At 42.1% G+C, this 20,247-nt stretch overlaps 1 protein-coding gene across 1 annotated transcript in view; it reads right to left on the reverse strand.

The window, feature by feature from the left end:
* ADGRB1 (adhesion G protein-coupled receptor B1) overlaps positions 1-20,247 on the reverse strand; it is a 447,807-nt gene that overhangs the window by 243,271 nt on the left and 184,289 nt on the right. Inside the window, exons 4-5 of the mRNA XM_078686666.1 lie at positions 16,962-17,120; positions 8,146-8,253 (exon numbers count right to left, since the gene is read on the reverse strand). Coding sequence (XP_078542792.1) covers positions 8,146-8,253; positions 16,962-17,120 — 267 coding nt within the window. The remainder of the gene's footprint in view (positions 1-8,145; positions 8,254-16,961; positions 17,121-20,247) is intronic.

The following is a 20,247-nucleotide window of genomic DNA, read 5'->3' on the forward strand; positions in this document are numbered from 1 at the left end:
TCCTAATTTAAATAAGATTCTGTCTCGAGAGTCAGTGAAGCGATCCTCTGGCCTCGGTGATGTACTCTCTATGGTCAAGGCTTCGATTCTTGAAGAGAAGTAAATAGTGCCCCAGGAGCTGCTCTTTTTCTTCTCCAGTCATTTTCATCTCTAACACCTCCAGAAAGAGAATCAGCCAGTAGGAATGCAACTGAGGGGATCGTTTTCATTGGATCTTCTTCAATTTCAAAGCGCCGTCGGACTAAGGCTAGCCAGGCTTCCCAAATTCTGGAATCCTCTCTGGAATGCCGCAGAGCAGCACGCGCAGCGGACCTGGGAGCTATTTTCTTTTCTTTGCAGACCACGGTTTGTGCACTTCGGTGCAATGGATGCAGCAGCTAGCTAGCAATTCAGGCTCCAGATCCTTTTTCTGCATATAGACCATCAACAGTGGTGGATTTACATTTGAAACACTCTTTCATATGACCGGCTGCAGCAAAGCATTCCTATAAAGCAACCTTTGCTTTATATGCAGAACACTCAAGAGTCTTGGAAACTCACTTTAAAGAAGACCTTCTTCTGATACACTTCTCGATATTGCCATTTTGTTTCAAAACATTTTAAATTTTGGTAGATATTGAAACTCATGCGCTGTAAGAGATACGCCGAGGGTTACACAGTGCGGTCAAGCGGGGAAGCACAGTTTAGACCTACAGTCCGCCTGTTCCAGAGCTGACAGCATTGCCATTGGAACAGGTAGTGAATTAATATATATGGTGCATAGCAAAAACTACAGAGCAGCCAAATGCGGTCCATTTCAGCTCTTGCTCTGAACACCATCAGCCCCATTAGCCATGTTAGGACCCATTTCCAAACCACTCTGTGTGCACTCGTCCATCTCAAAGCGCAAGACCAATGTGCAGAAGGGAACAGATGGAAGCCGACAGTAGATTATCGCATCCAGGTGCCCGTAAAGTTATTACCGCTAACTTTCAATTTGAAACCTTGAAGTTCTGGTTAAGTGAGTGTGGCCTCATGGAGGGGAGGAATGATACAACATGAATGTCTGCTCTAGTTCAGCTCTTTCCACTGTCATTGGTTGAGTGAGCGACAATATATTGACCGGTACGCATTTGGTGGCTGGCTTTCAATAGAGTTGCTCCTAATACGGTGGTACTCTGTCTCCTGGTCCCCCACCTCAAAATGTCCTGGCAAATTGAAAAAACAGGTAGACTGATATACAATAAATGTGGATAGCCCCATCTGGGCACAACATTTGCTCTTGAACAGACAGTCTGTGGGTTGTTCCTAGGTAGTCAACACACCCCACACCCCACTAAGCTCAGGTGATGATTGGCGCCCTTGGTCAATTCCGTAAAAATACCTCCTGTTGGAAAATCACTATTGAACCACATTCCATGGGTTTGTGCAGCAAGTGTGGTTAAGGCTGACCACACGTCTTTGAATCAACTAAAAGTAATAGGGATGGGTGAATCACAACTTACAACAGGCCAAAACAAAACCTCATACTTTGTCCAATTTAGGGCTGCTTTGACTTACTGTGTTTGCAGGGACCTGTCACTAGCACCGCCACTGTTCAGCTACCTGCACCCTTTCTTGATCCTACTGCTGGGGTCACGCCTTATGCAAGCAGCGAGCATCGTTAAGTTCTGCTGATGCTCACACAGGGGTGTACATCACTAGAGAAGGTGTACTTGACTTATTATGGTAGTTGTGTTAACTAAACACGTTCCTGTCAAACTACTTATATCTGTACCCTCTTCCTGAACTAAGGTGATATTTCTTGCCTTTCAGTTTAATGGGGGAAATGTTTTGCAGCCTGCTCTCTTGAATAAGCTGCAGCTGGGATTTTTTTTATGATCCTAGGGTCTACCTTTGGCACAGAGGATGAGGGAGGCCATCTTGGAAATGCCTGGATCCAATACCGAAAAGGGGTTTTTGAGCTAGGAGCAATAAATTGGTAACTGTTGTCAGACTGGCCATATCGCTGCTTCTTGCCTTCTGTATCAAATTGGTTATGACTGCTCTGTTTTTTACTATTTGCATTTTTCTGATCAAGTTCATTGGGAGACTAGTATGCAGAGAGTTGGAGTAGCCCAGACTCGACCATACCATTATTACTGGTGATGTCCTACGCAGTGTCTCCAAGATGGGAGGGGATCTCCTTGCAAAGCGTAAGGTGATAGCTGACTGTGAAGACCACTTCGGTAAACTGTTCCTTATAGGACAAATCACAATCAAGCCATGACCACATTACTGGAGTTATTGGGGGTGATCCCAGGCCCCCGGTCTATTTAAAGGCACAGGGATTGTAGTCCACAAGCCCACCCCCATCGTGTGCACTTACTTCTGCTTGTACCACTCTGAAAGCATGATTGCTTCCTCACCTCCAGGTGTAAATGTCCAGCAGGCCCCCATGGGTCTGTTGATCTCCCCACGACAGTGTCCATCTGGATATCATCAGCAAACATCGGGAAATTGTAATTGTAATTGCATTTATATAGCGCTTACTACCCATGACGAGGAATTGGAGCGCTTTACGCCACTCAGCATGCTGTTCTGGAACCCAAGTTTGAGATGAATCAAAGTCATCCTCTCTGATGATCCCGAGAGGGACTGGATGCCAACATTAAAGAAGGGGGGCAGGGAAGGAGCTCTTTGGGGCTCACAGCACCCAGTGACCACGCTGGACATGAAGGTTTCCAGGTTGACCTGCTCCGTGTGGCGTCTTTGGAAGTAGCTAGCACAGTCATCGCCCACTCATGATACCCTTGTTGACATCTACATTCTCTCGATCAGCGTTCAGATGAACAGCTGTGCCACAGACATGGTGTCCTACTTCAGATAAAATTATTCCAGAGCTATTAGTCAAGAAAAAAGGGGTATGACCAACCCCTTCCAGAACACAAACCCCCAGAAAAACCTTCAAAATAACCTCAGGGGTAAGTTGCAAAGTGCCTAAGAGACCACATCAAGGAGCTATGCCACTGCAAGTGCACCTTAGACACAAATATGCCATTTAGCTGTATATACAGAGAGTGTCTGTCTCCTCCTCATACATTTCTTTCTTGCTACTTTATCCAAGATATTGGAGCTTAGAGCCCCGATTCTCCATGCACAGAGGATGCTAGGCAGGTCCTGCACAGTTGTTTTGCCCTCTCTCTTTTTTACACGTTTTCATTTCCCGCCCAAATTGCAATCTGTGGGCCTGGAGCCAATTTTATGCTGATTACAGGCAGATCAATAGATGCAAGACACCCATCCGAGTCAGGCATCGACCATGCTCAACTTCTACCTAATGATTCAGACAAAGCAAAGGTCTAGTGGGGGTTGGGTGAATGTTCCTGGCGTCGTGAAGGTCCAGCAGCATTCCCTCCCACTTACAAGGTCTTGTAGTAACTCCTGTCCTCTTTTTTTTTCTTCGTTTTTCTTTTTTTGCCATTTTATATAGCTTGAACTCGACCGGGGAGATTAAGTGAGTTGCCCAGAATCACAGGATGTTTGGACCGACCGCCAGACTTGAACCTGGTCCCCAGCTTCAAGGGCGGCGGTTCTAGCCGTTAAGCCACATCCAGCTTTGGGTGCCAGGTCCTATGACCTTAATTGCTACCTTAATTTCTACACCAGAACGCATGCCTGCAGGTTCTCTATAGGTGTCACATTTGGCACTTCGAAAGTAGTCCACAGGTGTGTGAATGTTGCCTGAATGTTCTCAGACCCTTTAAACCCATAAACCAGGGTCAGGAAAGCATATCATGTCATAGGTCCAGATGGAAGTGCCAAAAGCAATAAAGTGTGCAACTGATGAGCAGGGTAGACTCTCATAGTTCCATAGGGAAGGCAATGTAAAGTTCATAAACAAAAGTGCAGTGCACGATTCTCATTTTCCAAACGAGGCCAATTCGAAGGCTGTAAAGCTGAGTAGTAACAGTGACACCTAGTGTCCATCGCAAGAACAGCAGTGAATGAGCTGTGAGACGTGAGCAGGAAGGGACATGGCGGGTGACGCATAGCTGTCCCCAGGGGTGATGCTGTGAACAGCTCTCAAGAGACAGTAAGAATCACAACCCGTCACAGCAAGAAGCTGACAGAAAGTCGTACCTTCAGTACAGCAGTGAGTGACCAAAAATGGGAGAGAGGAGGGAGAAATGGGAAGGAGAGAGAGTGAAGAGAAGTGTGGGAGAAATGGAAGGTAAGAGAGACAGAGATAAAGTGAAAGAGAGGCAGAAAGAGAGGAAGAAGGGTGGAAAATGGGAAAGAATGTACATAGAAGAGATAATCAAAATTTACCAGTAATATTACCATCGCAGCAGTGTGCCCTGGAGTATTGTGCAGAGTCCTGTTAACAGGAGAGGACAGCTCTTATGGACACTGTCTCTGTGTAAAACATTTTACGATTTATGAGATTGGCCAAAATGCGGCGGGGTGGGAGTATCACTTCCTTTCACCCAAGAGTTTTTTTCATTAAATCTGCCATTTTTGCATCCATGCCATCATTGTCAGATTTCCGAAGTTCCAGTAAATCCCACCGTGTGCAGCACAAGGGGGCAGAGGCCGGACAACCGTGGGAGATGGTGTGAGAGCCGAGGATGGCTCGAGGGCAGTGGGATCTACACCTGAGCCATGTCAGCTTACAAGGCAAGATCTCTCTGCCAGGCTCGTGAGGTGGCATAGTGGAGAGCTTATCTGAAAGTGGCCTTTTCAAATTAAACGAGCCATCTCTCGGGGCGCCAGAAGAAGCCATACAGATGTGGTGTGCACAACCTGCAGTCACTCGAATACACAAATTGTAGGTTTTTGATCCCTCTTTCAGAACTATCATTCAACGCTGCTGACTCAACTACACAAATTGTAGGTTTATGCTCCCTCTTATCAGAATGATCATTTACCGTAGCTGAATCGACTACACACATTGTAGGTTTAAGATCCCCCATGTTAGAACTATCATTCACCATAGCTGGATTAATTGCACACATTGTAGGATTATGGTGCCTTCATCACAACTTTCATTCCCCGTAGCTGAAATGACTGCACAAATTGTAGGTTTATGATCCCTCCATCAGAACTATCATTCCCTGTAGCTGAATAGACTACACACATTGTAGGTTTATGCTCCCTCTTATCAGAATTATCATTCCCCTTAGCTGAATCAACTACACACATTGTAGGTTTATGATCCCTCCATCAGAATCCATCAGAATTATCATTCTCCGTAGCCGAATTGACTAGACAAATTGTAGGTTTATGCTCCCTCTTAGCAGAACTATCATTCACCGTAGCTGAATCAACTACACACATTGTAGGTTTATGATCCCTCCATCAGAATTATCATGGACCGTAGCTGAATCGACTACAGAAGTTGTGGGTTTATGATCCCTCATATTAGAACTATCATTCACCATAGCTGAATCAACTACCCAAATTGGAGGAGTATGGTGCCTTCATCAGAACTATCATTCACCATAGCTGAATCAACTATGCAAATAGTAGGTTTATGATTACTCTATCACAACTATCATTCACCGTTACTGAGTCACTACACAAATTGTAGGTTTATGATCCCTCCATCAGACCTATCATTCACCGTAGCTGAATCGACTACAAAAATTGTAGGCTTATGAAGCCATTGGAAGGGTAAGACTTGCCGACAACTCCTCAGTCAAGGATCTTATTGAGTTTTTGTTAATTAATGCAAATTGGATACAAAATGACTTAATCCATATAGTTTATGAAGATTTATAAACATTTTCAATCTAGGTTTCAATCTTGGATTCTAGGTTTCTTGGAAATGTGTGATGCCTAGCCGGAGCGTCTACCGGCATGGTAAAAGACTGAGAGTACCGACGTTTTCCCCTGTGATTCATTAAGCCATTATACTGGTTTTCCAAAATCATACAACTGCTTATCTCCCAGACTATATTAAATATTACAAACGTATAAATCTAGTACAGGTCACCATGTTTTCCTTTGAGGGTTCCCCAGCACAGACAATAAAAGAAGAGCAAAGGAAACAGCAAGGAAGCCAAGCTGATCCTGCAGGATCTGGACAAAGGGACGGATGAGTGACCTCACTTGATGTGGCGGTCCTCCAGTAACTGTTTGCTAAAGGCTTTATTTGTGGTCGCCATGCGAAAATCCGGCTCTATAGTACCACCACCGCTTTCCTCAGAGTTCTGACAATAATCCTTCCTCCAAAATGCAACTTTCAACCAGTAAAGCCCTCCTCCTGTGGTTGCATGAATGGTCACCATAAGTTTCCTCCTGGGAAGAATGGAGCGTGTTGACAGACGTGCCTGGTGGCAGATGGCTGGGGCCTCAGCGGATGTGAGTGTGTCTTTCTTGTTCTTCTACGTGTACCAGACAATGGCACTGAGAGAGTCTATTGAACCACAATGGCCGCCTCTTTTTAATTAACTTGCGACACTGAAGGAAGTTAAGACAAGAAAAGCAAACTGACTGGTCTGAGTTGCTTTCTAGCCCTCCAAAGGAGCTCCTGACTCCTGGATAAAGGGCTTTTATTCAACACAGTGAGTTGTGGGAGGTTTTTGTTCTGTTTAAGCTCAAAATAATATGTAATTCCTATTGCCGGTGAATAGAGGCACAGCCCACTTCCCTTTACAATGTCAAACTCCTTCCGAACCCAAATTTGCATTCAAATTGGTGCCCCAATTTGCTTAATTAGAAATCAACTTTGACAAGCAATTTGTTGGGTTCATAATGTTTCATTCCAGATCAGCATGGTCTGCTCTGGTCCGTTGTCTCCTGTTTAGCCAGGAAGGGGTAGAAGCTGTAGGTCACTACAAAACAGTCATTGTGCGCGTGAACTTGTAGTTCTTTTTGTGGGTCACATGAAAGATAAGCCCACATTCAGTCAGCGCTTGGCTTCCTCCAAAAACAAGGATTTGTTTGTCGAATACCATTTGGTACAACACGCACAGCTTTGCTGACAGACTACCTTGGCATCCATTTTGCAGCCATTTGACTGCTTCCGAGCACATAGTATTTTGCATTTCTGCTTGTGCTCCATCAGCAGTCAGTTCCAATCAGGCGCAAGGAGGAGAGCTGGGTGCGCATCCACCTGCTGCACTCTGAGCAGTAAGCAGCACGCTGCCACCCAACTGAAACACCTTTAGTTTTCATACTTTCAGATCCTTCAGACATACCTTTAAACCCTTAAATTCACCTGCCTAATAAAATCAATCTAACCCAATCAGTGAATCCAAGCGCTACATCGCTTTCTTTTATTTTGGACTGTTCTATCTAGCTGTGTTAAAGAGAATGAAACAAACCAATTACTCTATTTTTCAAATGCCAAAGGTGGACTATTTTGGGGGCATAATATCTTGCTCAATCTTCTAGTTCCTCAACCAAGACTACATTGCAAAGCAATTGAGCTCTATTTTTGTCTGGTGCAACAAATTCCACATTATGTTTGTGTATTTTTATCTTTGAAAGGGGAGAAACTAAAGTTCTACCTCTTTTTATTGCATTATGATTGTGACCTGCCTAAGCAAATATTGAACCCAATTTTGAGAGAGTGTCCTAAGATGTAAAAAAACACATTACCAGATGTAAGGTTTTTATCTGAAGTTACTCAATGGTCCAATTTTACGTTGTGTTCCTACACCTTAGAGTTTCATGAATATGCACCTTGTCACAACATGATGTCACTGCAAACACTATCCCAACCTAATAATAATAATAGTAATGCCCGTATAACAAAAAATCAAGAAATAAGGTTAAAGATGGCCATGATCATCTAAACCAGCATCATCACTATGTGTCTTTAACAAAACACAAACAATTAAAATCTGTGAAAAGCACAATACACTGTGAGCTCTTGTTGACTGTCTACAGTAGGAATAGTGGCATATTGTGTTGTCCATTGCTTCGGAATAGAAACACCGCAAAGTTATTCACATCTACGATGCAATGGAGAGCAGAAACTTAACTTGGTAGTACACCTCCCCCATAGCACCCACACATCTTTCCACTATAATCTGTTGAGGTATTGGGCTCCCAAAAGGAGAAGAAAAAGGGATACTTGTGAACGGCTGCGAACTAGACATTTAGAATAAGGAACGTTTAACGACATAGCGATGACGATAACACATGAGGGCGGATTCTGGTGTGAGTAGAACTTACCAATCTGTGGTGAGGGGACTCCAAACTGCTGCAGGTCGTCCACATCATCGCGCTTCTTGTTATCGGTGGATCTCAGCGCCTGGCTTCGGGAGTTATAGCGTCCGTTGGCTATATCAAGGCAATGGGGTCATGTGAATAACCTGTGCTTGGTTGAAGTCTGAGAGTTTTCATTGTTAACACAAGGTCACACAAACAGAGAAGCATCAACATCGACACAGAAACATACACACCTGTTATTTTAAGGCCCAGCCTTCTGAAATAACAACGATGGTTGTAATGGGAGTTAAATGATCTGCTTCTCGCTATAAAGTGTCCCCATTCCTAATTGTTCTTTTTCTGGCAATAGTTTTTAGATTGGTATGTTATAATGTTTTATATAAAATATGTAATTTTATTTTTGACATCAGAACACGTGATATTCTACAAGGGCTTACTCGCATTCTGCAACCCTAGGCTTCTTGTAGTCTAATGTGAGCTGAGCAAGGGTACTGCCCTGGTGGAGAATATGAAATGCTTTATTCTTAAAAACAGGAACCTATGGTACATAGGAGGTGAAAAAAAGCACCAAAATACACCACAAAAACTAACAGTATATAGCAGGAATCCTAGGTGATAGGCACTCTGCAAGGGCAGTCTGCCCTCTTTATTTAATTTAATATTTATCAATTACAAATACTTTTCATTAGTTAATTAGGTGTATATGTAATGCTAATGACAGGTGGGGTAGAAACATGGCTGAAAATGGAAGCCCTCAACTAGCCTCAGCCATACATAGTTCGAAATCAGATGCAGGAGGCTATGTATCTGCCATGAGCCCATTTGAAGAGCCATAATTTTTGTGGAGAAATCCGTAGTTGTGTTCCCCATATGGCACCAAAGGTCAGTGTTCAGTTTGTAATTATATTGTATCTGAGTCAGTTCATCTCTACGGCATAGTCAGGATGATTTACACCTCCAAATCCTATTTCTGTACATTTGATGATGCTCTCCAAGGCCCCACATGATGTGCGTGTGTTAACGGCCCTTTTAAGATCCACCTTTCCCACTTCATACATCATATAGCCAAGCAATGTAGGTTCACCGGTCTGCCTTGAAGCACAACAAGATACATATTTCAGTGTGTACATAGCCATCTAGAGAAGTGTAACTAGCTTTATATATGCCTGTGCTCAAATAGTAATAACTATAGAGCCACTTAAGTATGTATTTTTTAAGCAATGATCGAGATGTCATATCATGAATACGGTAGTAAGCCAAACTCCATTATCAAAAAAAACTGTGAAAAAACCGATATGGAGAAATTAGCTATCCCCTGTGTGCTCTAATTAGAGCCTCCACTCTTCACGTTGATCACCCTTCTACTTCTGGCTGTGTTTCTTTATTATAATAAAAATACAATCTATCCACACCCTATTAATGGCATCTGTATTACTGCATTTGCATGAAAAAATATAGAGAAAATGAAAATCTAATTTCACATAATAAAGTTAGCACAGTTATGGCAAGGGACGCTAACATCTAAACAGACTCCAACAGGAAGTGACATCAACATTTGAAATACATACGGAAATACAAAAAATAGATCAATGTTTGCTGAAACCAGGTTGAAAGACGGCTATTAAACAAAAGAGGGATATGTGGATAAAGAGACAAATTTAGGATTTGATATAGGAAATAGCAGAAGGCATTTGGCAACAGTATAGTGCACTTTGGAGCTATAAGGAAGAAGCCTGTGTTACCTGTCGTTAATTGTCCACAAAAAGCAATACTTTCATTTATAAATATTTAATGTGAAAGACAAAAAAGGAATTTACCAGGCATCAATAAAGAAGGTTATAATGGAATTTGAACAAGTAAAACTGCTTAATATTTGAGTTTCAATGCTCAACGCTACAGTCAGTGATAGTGGGGCGAATATTAAGCTCATGTGCCCCTAATAAGCTCTTATGCTGTTCAGCAGGATGGATAAATTTAGCTTAAATTTAATGAATAACAGTCAAGACTTTAAGAATTGTTAGGAATTAAAACTATTCCCAAATGCGCAGCACGTCAGAGTTAAACCTTTTGATATAGTGACCCGGGACCAGAAATACTGGACCCACTGCCATTTTGACTTTAAAGTGAGCTAGAACATAAGGTGAGTAAATGAGTAGCTTGGATGAACTTATCCTCCAGGAAGAGGGGTTTCGATTTGAGGATAAGAATGGGCAAAGACGTTTAAAGCAGGTTCTTATACAGGAATGATTATTTTTTTTATTTTTTTTATTCTTTTTATAGCAACTTAAAACAAGTGGTGGTGGTTTGAAGTTTGAACATACATAAATTAATGGAGCATTATGAACTATTGTCGGAGACTTTTAAGAAATTACCAGTAAAACCATAGAGAGAGGGCCGATCTACCGGGATCCCATAGAATAAGTGACTAGAAAATAACTACACTATGAATGTCGATTAACAACTGGTCATACACTAACAATATTGTAAGGGACACGTGATAAGAGAATATCTTGAAGGGAATGTCACTAGGCTGAAAACAATATAAATCTGTGAATAAAACATCTTGTTTAATAGTAATTGACTTCTTTTTAGAATTCCAATTCTGTTGTTGAAAGGAGATAGATATGACTTAGTAGACGTTGAGCTTATTTTTGTGCAAAAGGAAAGTGATCACGTATGAAATGACAAGTTTAAACTGTATTCTTTGAGAATGTAATGCTTTAATCAAGAAAATTGAGTTAATTAAAAATGAGAGGTGTTATAAGTAGAGTATACCAAAGAGTGCTGTAAAGGATTCAACATTGTATTACTGCGGAGTGATCAATAGTAAGGAGTAAAGCCGCAGATATTTAGTGCTATTCGACAAGCACCAATACAGAAGGAAGACAACAGTGAAAAGAAGATCTAAGGAGACTAGAGCAATTATGGGGTGCTCATAATAAAATACTTATTTTAATTATGTCTATATTGGCACAGTTAGCTCTAGGCACTTTAAGATATAGTAATTATAATTGATGGGCGATCACTGTTTCCACCAACTTCAAGGAGAATCTGGGCACAGGTGAACTGATTAATACACCAGGCGTTGTAAAGTAATAGCAAAATATTAAGTGCTACACAAAGCTGTAACACAAGAGATATGGCGAGCTGAAGAAATACTACATACATTTTACAGAATTTTAACAATCGCACACTTAGATGCTGGGTTTCATTTTTTGTTGTAAAATGACCAGGAAGTTGAGTATATGAAGGAATGCTAGCACAGTTTAGCACAGTGGTTTTTAACCTGTGGTCCAAAGACCCCTGGGAGTCCGCAAAGCATACTCAGGGGCTCGGTGACTGCTTAAGAAATTAAATAATATTATTAGAGTGTATATAAATAAAAAAGAAAAGTTTACAATTGTAAATGTTAAACCGCTCGGTAATTTTGAAGGAATTTGAAATAGAAGGCTAAAAATTAAGTTAGTATGCTCAGATTGATTGGTGTGCACTGTGTATGTGCATAAAACAAAATATAGTATGAATGATGGGTGGTCACGATTGAATTTAGAAAAGTTCCACACTTCCCATTAAAATGAAAAGTTTGACTTTTTTTATATTTGTGAATTAAATAAAACATTTCATTTGTGTGTTTGATGAATGCTTGTTTATGATTTTTGTGTGTTTGGTTTTGTGGTTCAAATCAATGAGAGTACATAGCCAGGGGCCACTCTCTTCTAGTAGTGACTCAGAGGGGCCCCCCAGATTCAAATTGCGATCAGTGGGGGTCCCTGGTTTCCAGTAATGATTAAGTGGGGGGTCCACAGGAGTCAAAGGGTTAAGAACCACATGTTTGGCTGCAAACCTTATACCAATGTTTATGGAGAAGCATATAACACAAGGGGAATAACTTGATCAAAGTAATTAATACAGAGAGCACTAGTTTGTGACTAGGACACAGTTCTAGTTCTCAAAGTAGTTCCTCAATGGAAAAGTCCATCTTTTGATGAGGCTAGCAGTTTATCAGTGCAAGGGATCGAAGACAGCATTGACGCACTAAAGACTACACGCAGCACCAAAAGGCCCAGACTTGGACACAAGCTGTGCTTCACAAATACCACTTAAGAAAAAGTAGCACAACATAATAAAAGAAAAACGGCACACCCTACATCAGAGAATAGGACATAACATAATCTACAGGTTCCCTTTCAACTCTAAGGTTCTAACAAACCATAACATTCTTACATACCTCAGGCTGTTGTTGTGAGTGTGCAAAATATGACTATAAAGGGGTCATAGCAATGAGCTACGATTATATTATAAGCGAAGTCCAAAGACACAGCGTAAAGTCTGGAGGGCGATGTAGGCAATGCTTGTGCAGAGATCTACTACAGGTTGAACTTCACTCTTCAACAAAACTATGCAAATTTACAGATAAGAAATCCCCTATTTTCATGAGTGGTTGGAATGCATTAGCAGGACATCATTTGGTTTTGGTTTTTGTTGGGTGAAATTATTTTTGTGCTGTAAAAATTCCAAGGAGTATCTTTTTTTGCGCCATATGGGATTCCGTCTGTGCTTTTTTTTCTCCTTAAAGTAAGTTTCTCTTTAACTTTCTGTCCAGAACAGTAGGTGGAGAAGGAAGGCCAGTGGCAGATCTGCAGCTAGCGCGTTGGAGGGTCCGGGTTCATGCGCGCCATCTAGAAGGATCCAGGAGGAAGCCCACGCCCCCGACAGCGGGGATCGCTAACAAATATCAGATGGACGTGGTTGTTGCTGGCAGCCGCGTACAGGCTCCAAGCAGAAATAGAACTGGACACTCAGGAGCAGCCTGTGTGCAAAAACATTGTGCTGCATCTTAGCAAATGTGGATCCCACCCCGGCATTAGGACTCGCTTATTTAAAGCAGCTCTGATACCACAAAGAATTTGTCAAATTCCATGAACAATATTGAAATTAAGGGAAAACAGTTTAATTTACCATAATTTCTAGCTTTTTATATAATCCCTTCCTAATAGGGATAAGTACACTTAGCCTCTGAGAGCTCATTCAGTTAAGCCCTCCCCTCTGTTACAATTCAATCCAGTTGTGCTAGACAGATGTTGTGCCGCATTTCCAGGGATAGCTGCATTCTATCAGCCTGAAACTTGTATGACTTAAAATTGTCATGAAAAGAGAAGAATGGCCCCAGAAAAGATTTTTTAAATATTGGTGCTTTTTGAAAAAATAACACATAGCTTTACTTCCCAATATGTCTACATGAATGAGGTACAATATGTGTTGGTACTTAAATTGTGGCGGCAACCAGCCAATGAGGTTGCTTGGATTGAAGTCCATAAGGGTACAGGCACTCCACTGAAACTCTCCACCAACAGACATTCTAGAGCAACAGCCGAGAGAGAGGGACTGAGAGCAGTTGGCACTCTCACAAATGTCGGTGACCTTGCAGCTGGTCAATAACACCAGTTATGATGCCTCACCATCCTTATGTGTCGTTGCTTGCAGCTCCTGCCCATGCGTCAGTTGAGGGTCAATAACTAGCATTATTAACTGCCGCAGCTGTCAATAAGGCTTATTTCATCGATGGAATAGGATAAAAATATAAAAGGGGCTTATAATACCCAAATAAAAATGTTCATATTGTCAGGTTCACCAGATAGTGCTGTTCCTTTCGATTTTAAATGTGCTAAAGTGAGTACAAACCAAACATGGCACAAAAATACCTTACTACAGTGAAGGGGGAAGAGAGCCACTCATTGCCGTGAAGTCAAAAGTGAAGTTATAATTATATGGGTCAATATCAAACCTAAGTCTGGTAAAATAGTAACTGGGCAGGGTAATCTGGAATGTACATATAGAAGGCATGTTTCAAAAAATTAAATACAATCCAGATTTTGCATGTTCTGTGAGATGCGGGATGGTTAGAACTTGAATCTATTTGATCAGGACCAGACCAGCCACTAAGAAGGCGCATCACAACTTCACTTGGTCCATGAAGAAAGGGATGACAGATGGGTGATGGTTTTCTAATCCGATAGATTGCTTTTGACAGTGTACTTTTTAGGTCAAGCCTGGGCAGCGCTTTCGCTGCTCTGTGAGGCATGCTGTATGCAAGTATGGACTTGGAGATCCGTCCATATATTTCATTGGCTTGTGTCATAGTCCTTTGGAAACTGTGGCTTTTCATTGGTTAATAGGCTTAGTATCCCCTCTCAATACCGCCTTGTCTCATTTTGTAACCTTCCATGAGGACGCTCTCTGCTACATGTGTTGTTACTCGGTAGGCTTTAATTACCACCTCGAGCATTATTTTGTTTATTGGTTCTCACCTGCCTGCTGCACGACACACTCTCGCAATGCTTTTTTATTATTTTTTCACTTAGCACGGCATGCCACGCTGATAGTGGTGGACGCACCTTTGCTTTATTTACGTCGCCAAATGCGGCTACATGTTTTTTTAAAACTATTTATTATATTCTCTTTTTTAAATTGTCCCATTCCGCACTTACACTTTAATGGTGGCCCTTTCCCTTTCCTCAAATGAGCCAAGTCTAAAGAAAGGGGCGGGGCATGCCACCATTAAAGTGAAAGTGCTTATGGGGTGCTTTTACAAAAAAAAATGTGTTTTTCAACTTGACAAACAAATGCTATTTTGTAAGAGCTCCCCATACGCCGCTTTCACTTTAATGCTGTCCACACCCCTTTCTTTAGACGCGGCTTGTCTAAAGAAAGGGGCAAGGCAAACATTAAAGTTAAAGCGCGGCATAGGGCGCTTTTACAAACAAGCATTTGCAATGCAATGGGACTCGCATAAATTATTGCATTGCAAATGTTGGTTCTATGAAGCACCCATGATAACCGTCAAATCCAGCTCACCTCCGTACATGTCTTATTCCTGTGAGCAGATTTCCCGTCACAGAAAATTCTGATAAAGTAGCAGAATTTACGTGTGAGACTATCCATTTGCAAATGCAAATACACATTTTAGACTGAATGAGGAACATTGAACAAGTTCATTATAGCTTTTGTGTACTTACGTTTTACATAGTGACTTATGCCCATCCAACATAAAGACATATGTGACTTCCCGGCTCATGTCTTTCAAAATGAGATCTCTTAAAGAGAACTTTAAGCAATGCCTGAATGGACCCCAGTTCTACGTCTTATTAGCAGGTTGGTGGAAATGTATTCCAAATCTAGAGTGGAGGTTTCACAAAAGCCCTGTCTGTAATATGAGAGAATATAAAGAAAGTAATGAGAGAGAATATAAGCGAAGTAATGTGAGGGAATATAAGGGAAGTAATGTGAGAGAACATATTGGAAGTAATGTGAGAGAATATAAGGGAAGTAATGTGAGAGAATATAATGGAAGTAATGTGAGAGAATATAAGGGAAGTAATGTCAGAGACTGTAAGGGAAGCAATGTGAGAGAATATAATTATAGTATTGTGAGAGAATATAAAGGAAATAATGTGAGAGAATATAATTATAGTATTGTGAGAGAATATAAAGGAAGTAATGTGAGAGAATATAAAGGAAGTAATGTGAGAGAATATAAGGGAAGTAATGTGAGAGAATATAGGGGAAGTAATGTGAGAGAATATAAGGGAACTAATGTGAGAGAATATAAGGGAAGTAATGTGAGAGAATATAATGGAAAGGTTGGAGGATACATTACGACATTTTAGCCTACACTGGAGAAAAAAGCCATGTGCACTCTAGTCTGGCAATCAAAGCAGTGTATTTAGTTTGAGTTGGGTCTTGTTTCTGGAGGGAAGGTGTTACAGCAGCCCAGCGGCAATGATTGATGTCTGTTTCTCATTTCCCAAAAACACTGGGAGTGTTACCTCCACTTTATGACAAAAGAGTCATCTCTGTTGCATGTCTTTGTATTTGTCTTGGATGGAAAAGGTGTGTAAGAGTTCTTGTTTGAGGGAATCCAGGTGGCGCTTGAGTTTGCCTGTATCTCTGTGTGCGGGCGGGTGCAGCAGGTTTTTATGTATTCGCATATATGGGCGCACCATGCTGTATCCACGTCAATAAAAAACGCCTGCAAGCTATTCAAAAAATGTCCCCTACTTTATTAATGTGGAGCATACCTCTGCCGTCCCATTGTCATAGCCAATGAAGCTGTAAGCAGAAGAGGGGCTTCTATAACCACAGAACTGACATGACTGTGCCCCTCTCCAAGCACACTTCATGCACTGGACCCTGTACGTGGGCTGGTTGGCTAGTATCAGGGAGTGCTCGGAAACGTCCCCCTCTCGGTTGAGACAGCTCCACTTTACAACATCTTTCTAGGGACTGTGGCCAAAGCATGAGTAGATGAGTAGAGACAGGTATGGATCCTTCATTTGATGCCCACTGAGAAGGGCAGTTGACTTCTTAGGACAATAAACCTTGATTGTGCCTCACCGTAAAGTTACGCATTATGAGACTATCGTCCTTTAATATATTACGGCACTGAGGGATGCCCACGTTTCTGTGCTTTGATGAAAGGCCCAATACATTTTCATTTTATTCCATCAATACCCCTTCCTAAGGATTCCTAAGATACGCATCATCCAGGCCAGAGATTTTACTCCCTCAATTGCTCTTCCTTAGGATTTTTACGACACGTCATCCAGGATATATGTTTTACTACTACATCAGCCTCTCTTCCTTAGGATCACTAAAACAAGACCCGGCATTTATTATCCACAATCCCCTTTCAAATCCAGAAGATGCATGTAATTCAGGCCAGATATGTCTCTCCCTTGACCCTTTTTCCTTAGAACCACCAAGACACGTGTCCTCAAGTGCAAACCCTGAGCAGATTCAGATGAAGAAGCACCACTTACGAGCGCAAGCCTTGCTATTGCAGAGCCTTCCCTCTTCCAGTGCTCCTTCACAGACAAGGCCTTCCTCAGGCACAGACTGCCAAGTCCGGCTGCGGGTCTGCAGTCCTCCCCCACAGTCCCTGGTACAGTCCCCCCAAGAGGACCAAGGATTCCAGCCACCTTGGGAAGAGAAACCAGAAAACGGCATCAGCTTTGGCATTCTGGAAGACAGCGAAGAGCGGAAGAGGTGACAGAGGAAGGAGGAAAGGCGTTCAGGGGTTAAAAGAGCAGGAGGAGGAGCAACCGCCCCTATGTTATGATATAAATAATTATTTACGGTGCACACTTCCTGCAGCAAGGCATGGAGAATAACACCAGAGGTTTGGAAAAGCAAAGTCTGCCACCTTCTAAGACTCCACCAAAACCTGCAACGATTTGTAGTCTGCACTTCCTATGATCAGTGGAGTCCGGCACAGGTCAGGACGGTGAGGCGGAGCAAGGGTGCAGTGTGGGAGGAGTCAACAGACTACAGAATAGGTCAAATCAAATAAATAAAACCACTTACCTTGCGCTTGCTGCATCGCCAAGTCGGCGATGGGACGAGAGCAAGGTAAGTGGATTTATTTATTTAATTGTACTAATCCCGTCATCTGTCGACTTCCCCCACCAGGCCCCACTGCCTACCGCTCTTACCTCTGCCAGCCGCCACAGCCCATGATGGTAGGGTGGTCCCACGGCGAGGGCACAGTTGGCCGGTATTGGACCCCTGCTAAATATTTCTCCAAACAACATCAGTTCAGTTGCCATCAGCAGTGTATTGCCACCTTCTAATTAGGCACTCACAGTGGGCCCAGTTTCAACCCCCCTTTTCTATCACTGCATGGACTGCAGGCATAACTCTACCTTCTCAAAAAGAAAGAAAAACGTCTTGGGTCTTTGTTATATGGCACACAGAGTGTTGAACAATGATCCACCTCTCTGCAACATTTCTGATACACTTCATGAAATACTAATTTAGAAATATCGTCCTATAATAAAGTATATTTTCCCTTTACTGAAGGCAATAATAGCTATTAAACGCCCTTTCATGTATTGTAGTACAGAGGCAATAACGAGGGAGCATTACGTGTGAGCCGACAAATAACAAGCCTTTACTGCTCCCAGTAAAGGGCCCTCCCATCCCAATTTCACCAACATTTCCAATGGATATTTCTATTGCATTGTTTCTCCAACCACATTGTAGCAATTCAGTTATTTCTACATGTTGTAGTCACAAGGATACACACCATAATTGCAACGCACTCTTCCACACGTCACAAAAAAATTTACTTAGTGTTGTCAAAAACTCACTGCCTAGGAAATTATGATTTTGAAAAATACCGTTTTTTGGAATGGCTCTCTGTTTACTAATTTTCAAAATGTACGGTAGACTTCAGATTCCCATCAGCCTCAGGCTCCATAGAAATAAAGGCAGTGTTCATTCTTGAATTCTACTATTTTTTAATAAGGAAAATATCCCATACCGGCCAAAGTAATCTTACTCATAATGTCATTACTATCAGGGCCACTGGAATTATGCAAATTAAGCGGCCACTGCGATTTTCGCATGATTATAGATTTACCGGATTTTCCACATTATCCTTAATCTGCAGCATAATCTGCAGATTTTAGCACAAAAAAAGTGTGTTTCTAGCTCTTACGGTTCAAAAGTTATTAAAAATATAGCTAAACAAGTTGCCGCGCAGTGAAATGCCATTTGCAAAGCAGGACTGATCACCTACTTTTTGTTGCTTTTTTATATATTCGGGTGTTAAACTGGTACTTATAAAATGCAACCAATGCCCAGAAAGTGTTACCTAGTTTTTAAAAATGATGACGTAAGGAAGTAATACAATTACAAAATCTACCGCATTGTGACGTATAATTTGGCTTTTTTTGCTGCATAATTTACTCAACCCTGACGCATAATTTGGCTCTCTCCTGCCTCATAATCCCAGTGGCCCGGATTACTGTGCACAAGATTAAGACCAACTACCTGGCTCCCGTTTGAGCTGAACTACTCATCATCCTGAATTGCCAAACACACACCCGTAGGATGCAAATCAACCCAGCTGACAGTGGGCATTATGTAATATTCCCTCTGACTTGGTCACTCACTCAAAAAGTTTTCATGTTTTTGTTGCCCTCTCTACCACTCACTCTTCTTTAATAACAGAGGCAATGCCCTCAGTGGCTTCTCTGCTGTCACCTGTCAAAATGGAAGGCTGCCCTCTCCATCAGTTGATGACCTAACCTCCACTCCTGCATTTACTGGTTTACGCTGGGCATTTAGTGCAGTCTATGACCTTGAAGGGTTTTGTGTAAGTCATCCAAACCCACTGCCCCATCTATTGGCCCAGATGAAGCAGTCACGGCCAGGGCACTCCGTTCAATTTCCTGATAGGAGCCGTATTGAGTTACAGGCAGAGGGAAATGTATTGACAAAATGGCCGCCATCCTAGTGTCTTCTCCGCGCGATCAATAGGAGGTCTGTAACCAGACACGCAGAGCCAGACAAGGGCTTATGCGCGGCTCAGAAGTGAGGCAAAAGGATTCTCTTTCCTCTGATCAAGGAGTAGAAGGAGAGTAATTGATGAGAGAAGAACTTCTCCCTTCCAGCCATTTCGTTAAGGCGGTGATTTATTTTCCAGCAGTGCTTTTCCCAATTCATCATTTGAACGGCCCACATAAGTGCTCAGATGCATTAAAAGGTCGTCGAACATTGCAACGGTGAGCAAAACGCGCGTCTGTCATCCCAACGGATTGCCAATCGAAGGGTCAGTGCTGAAGCGAGGGTTACTTAAACAGCTCTACGTTTTATGATGCTACCCATCGTGGTATCATTAAAGCCATTAGAAAGATGGTCAAGTTGGACTGGCCCGAGTCGCACGCTCACTCTAATTAATACTGTACGCCGTCTCCATTCGGATCGAGAGGATTCATGGCATCATAATCGCTTCTGCTCAGCATCCACTTAATGTCTTCATCCTTCCTTACCCTGTGCCCTACATAAAGAGTCTTGCTGCCTTTGGCTGCTATCAGACGTATACATGTGATAGGATGGTGGTGAGCACCACCACGTTTTATTTGCGGGGTTCTACAGAGTGGAGCACCATAGAGCAAGAGTTCGGTGTTGGACTGGTCATGTCCATAGAGAAGCTTCACTTATAAGAGCCACAACGCGATCGCCAAGGTACATACATGTGGAGTTATACATAGTAAAACTTTGCTTACACATAGAAACTTACCTTCACGATATTTGTGTGTC

This window comes from Lissotriton helveticus, chromosome 4_1 (assembly GCF_964261635.1).
Source record: "Lissotriton helveticus chromosome 4_1, aLisHel1.1, whole genome shotgun sequence".
NCBI classification, from domain to species: domain Eukaryota; kingdom Metazoa; phylum Chordata; class Amphibia; order Caudata; family Salamandridae; genus Lissotriton; species Lissotriton helveticus.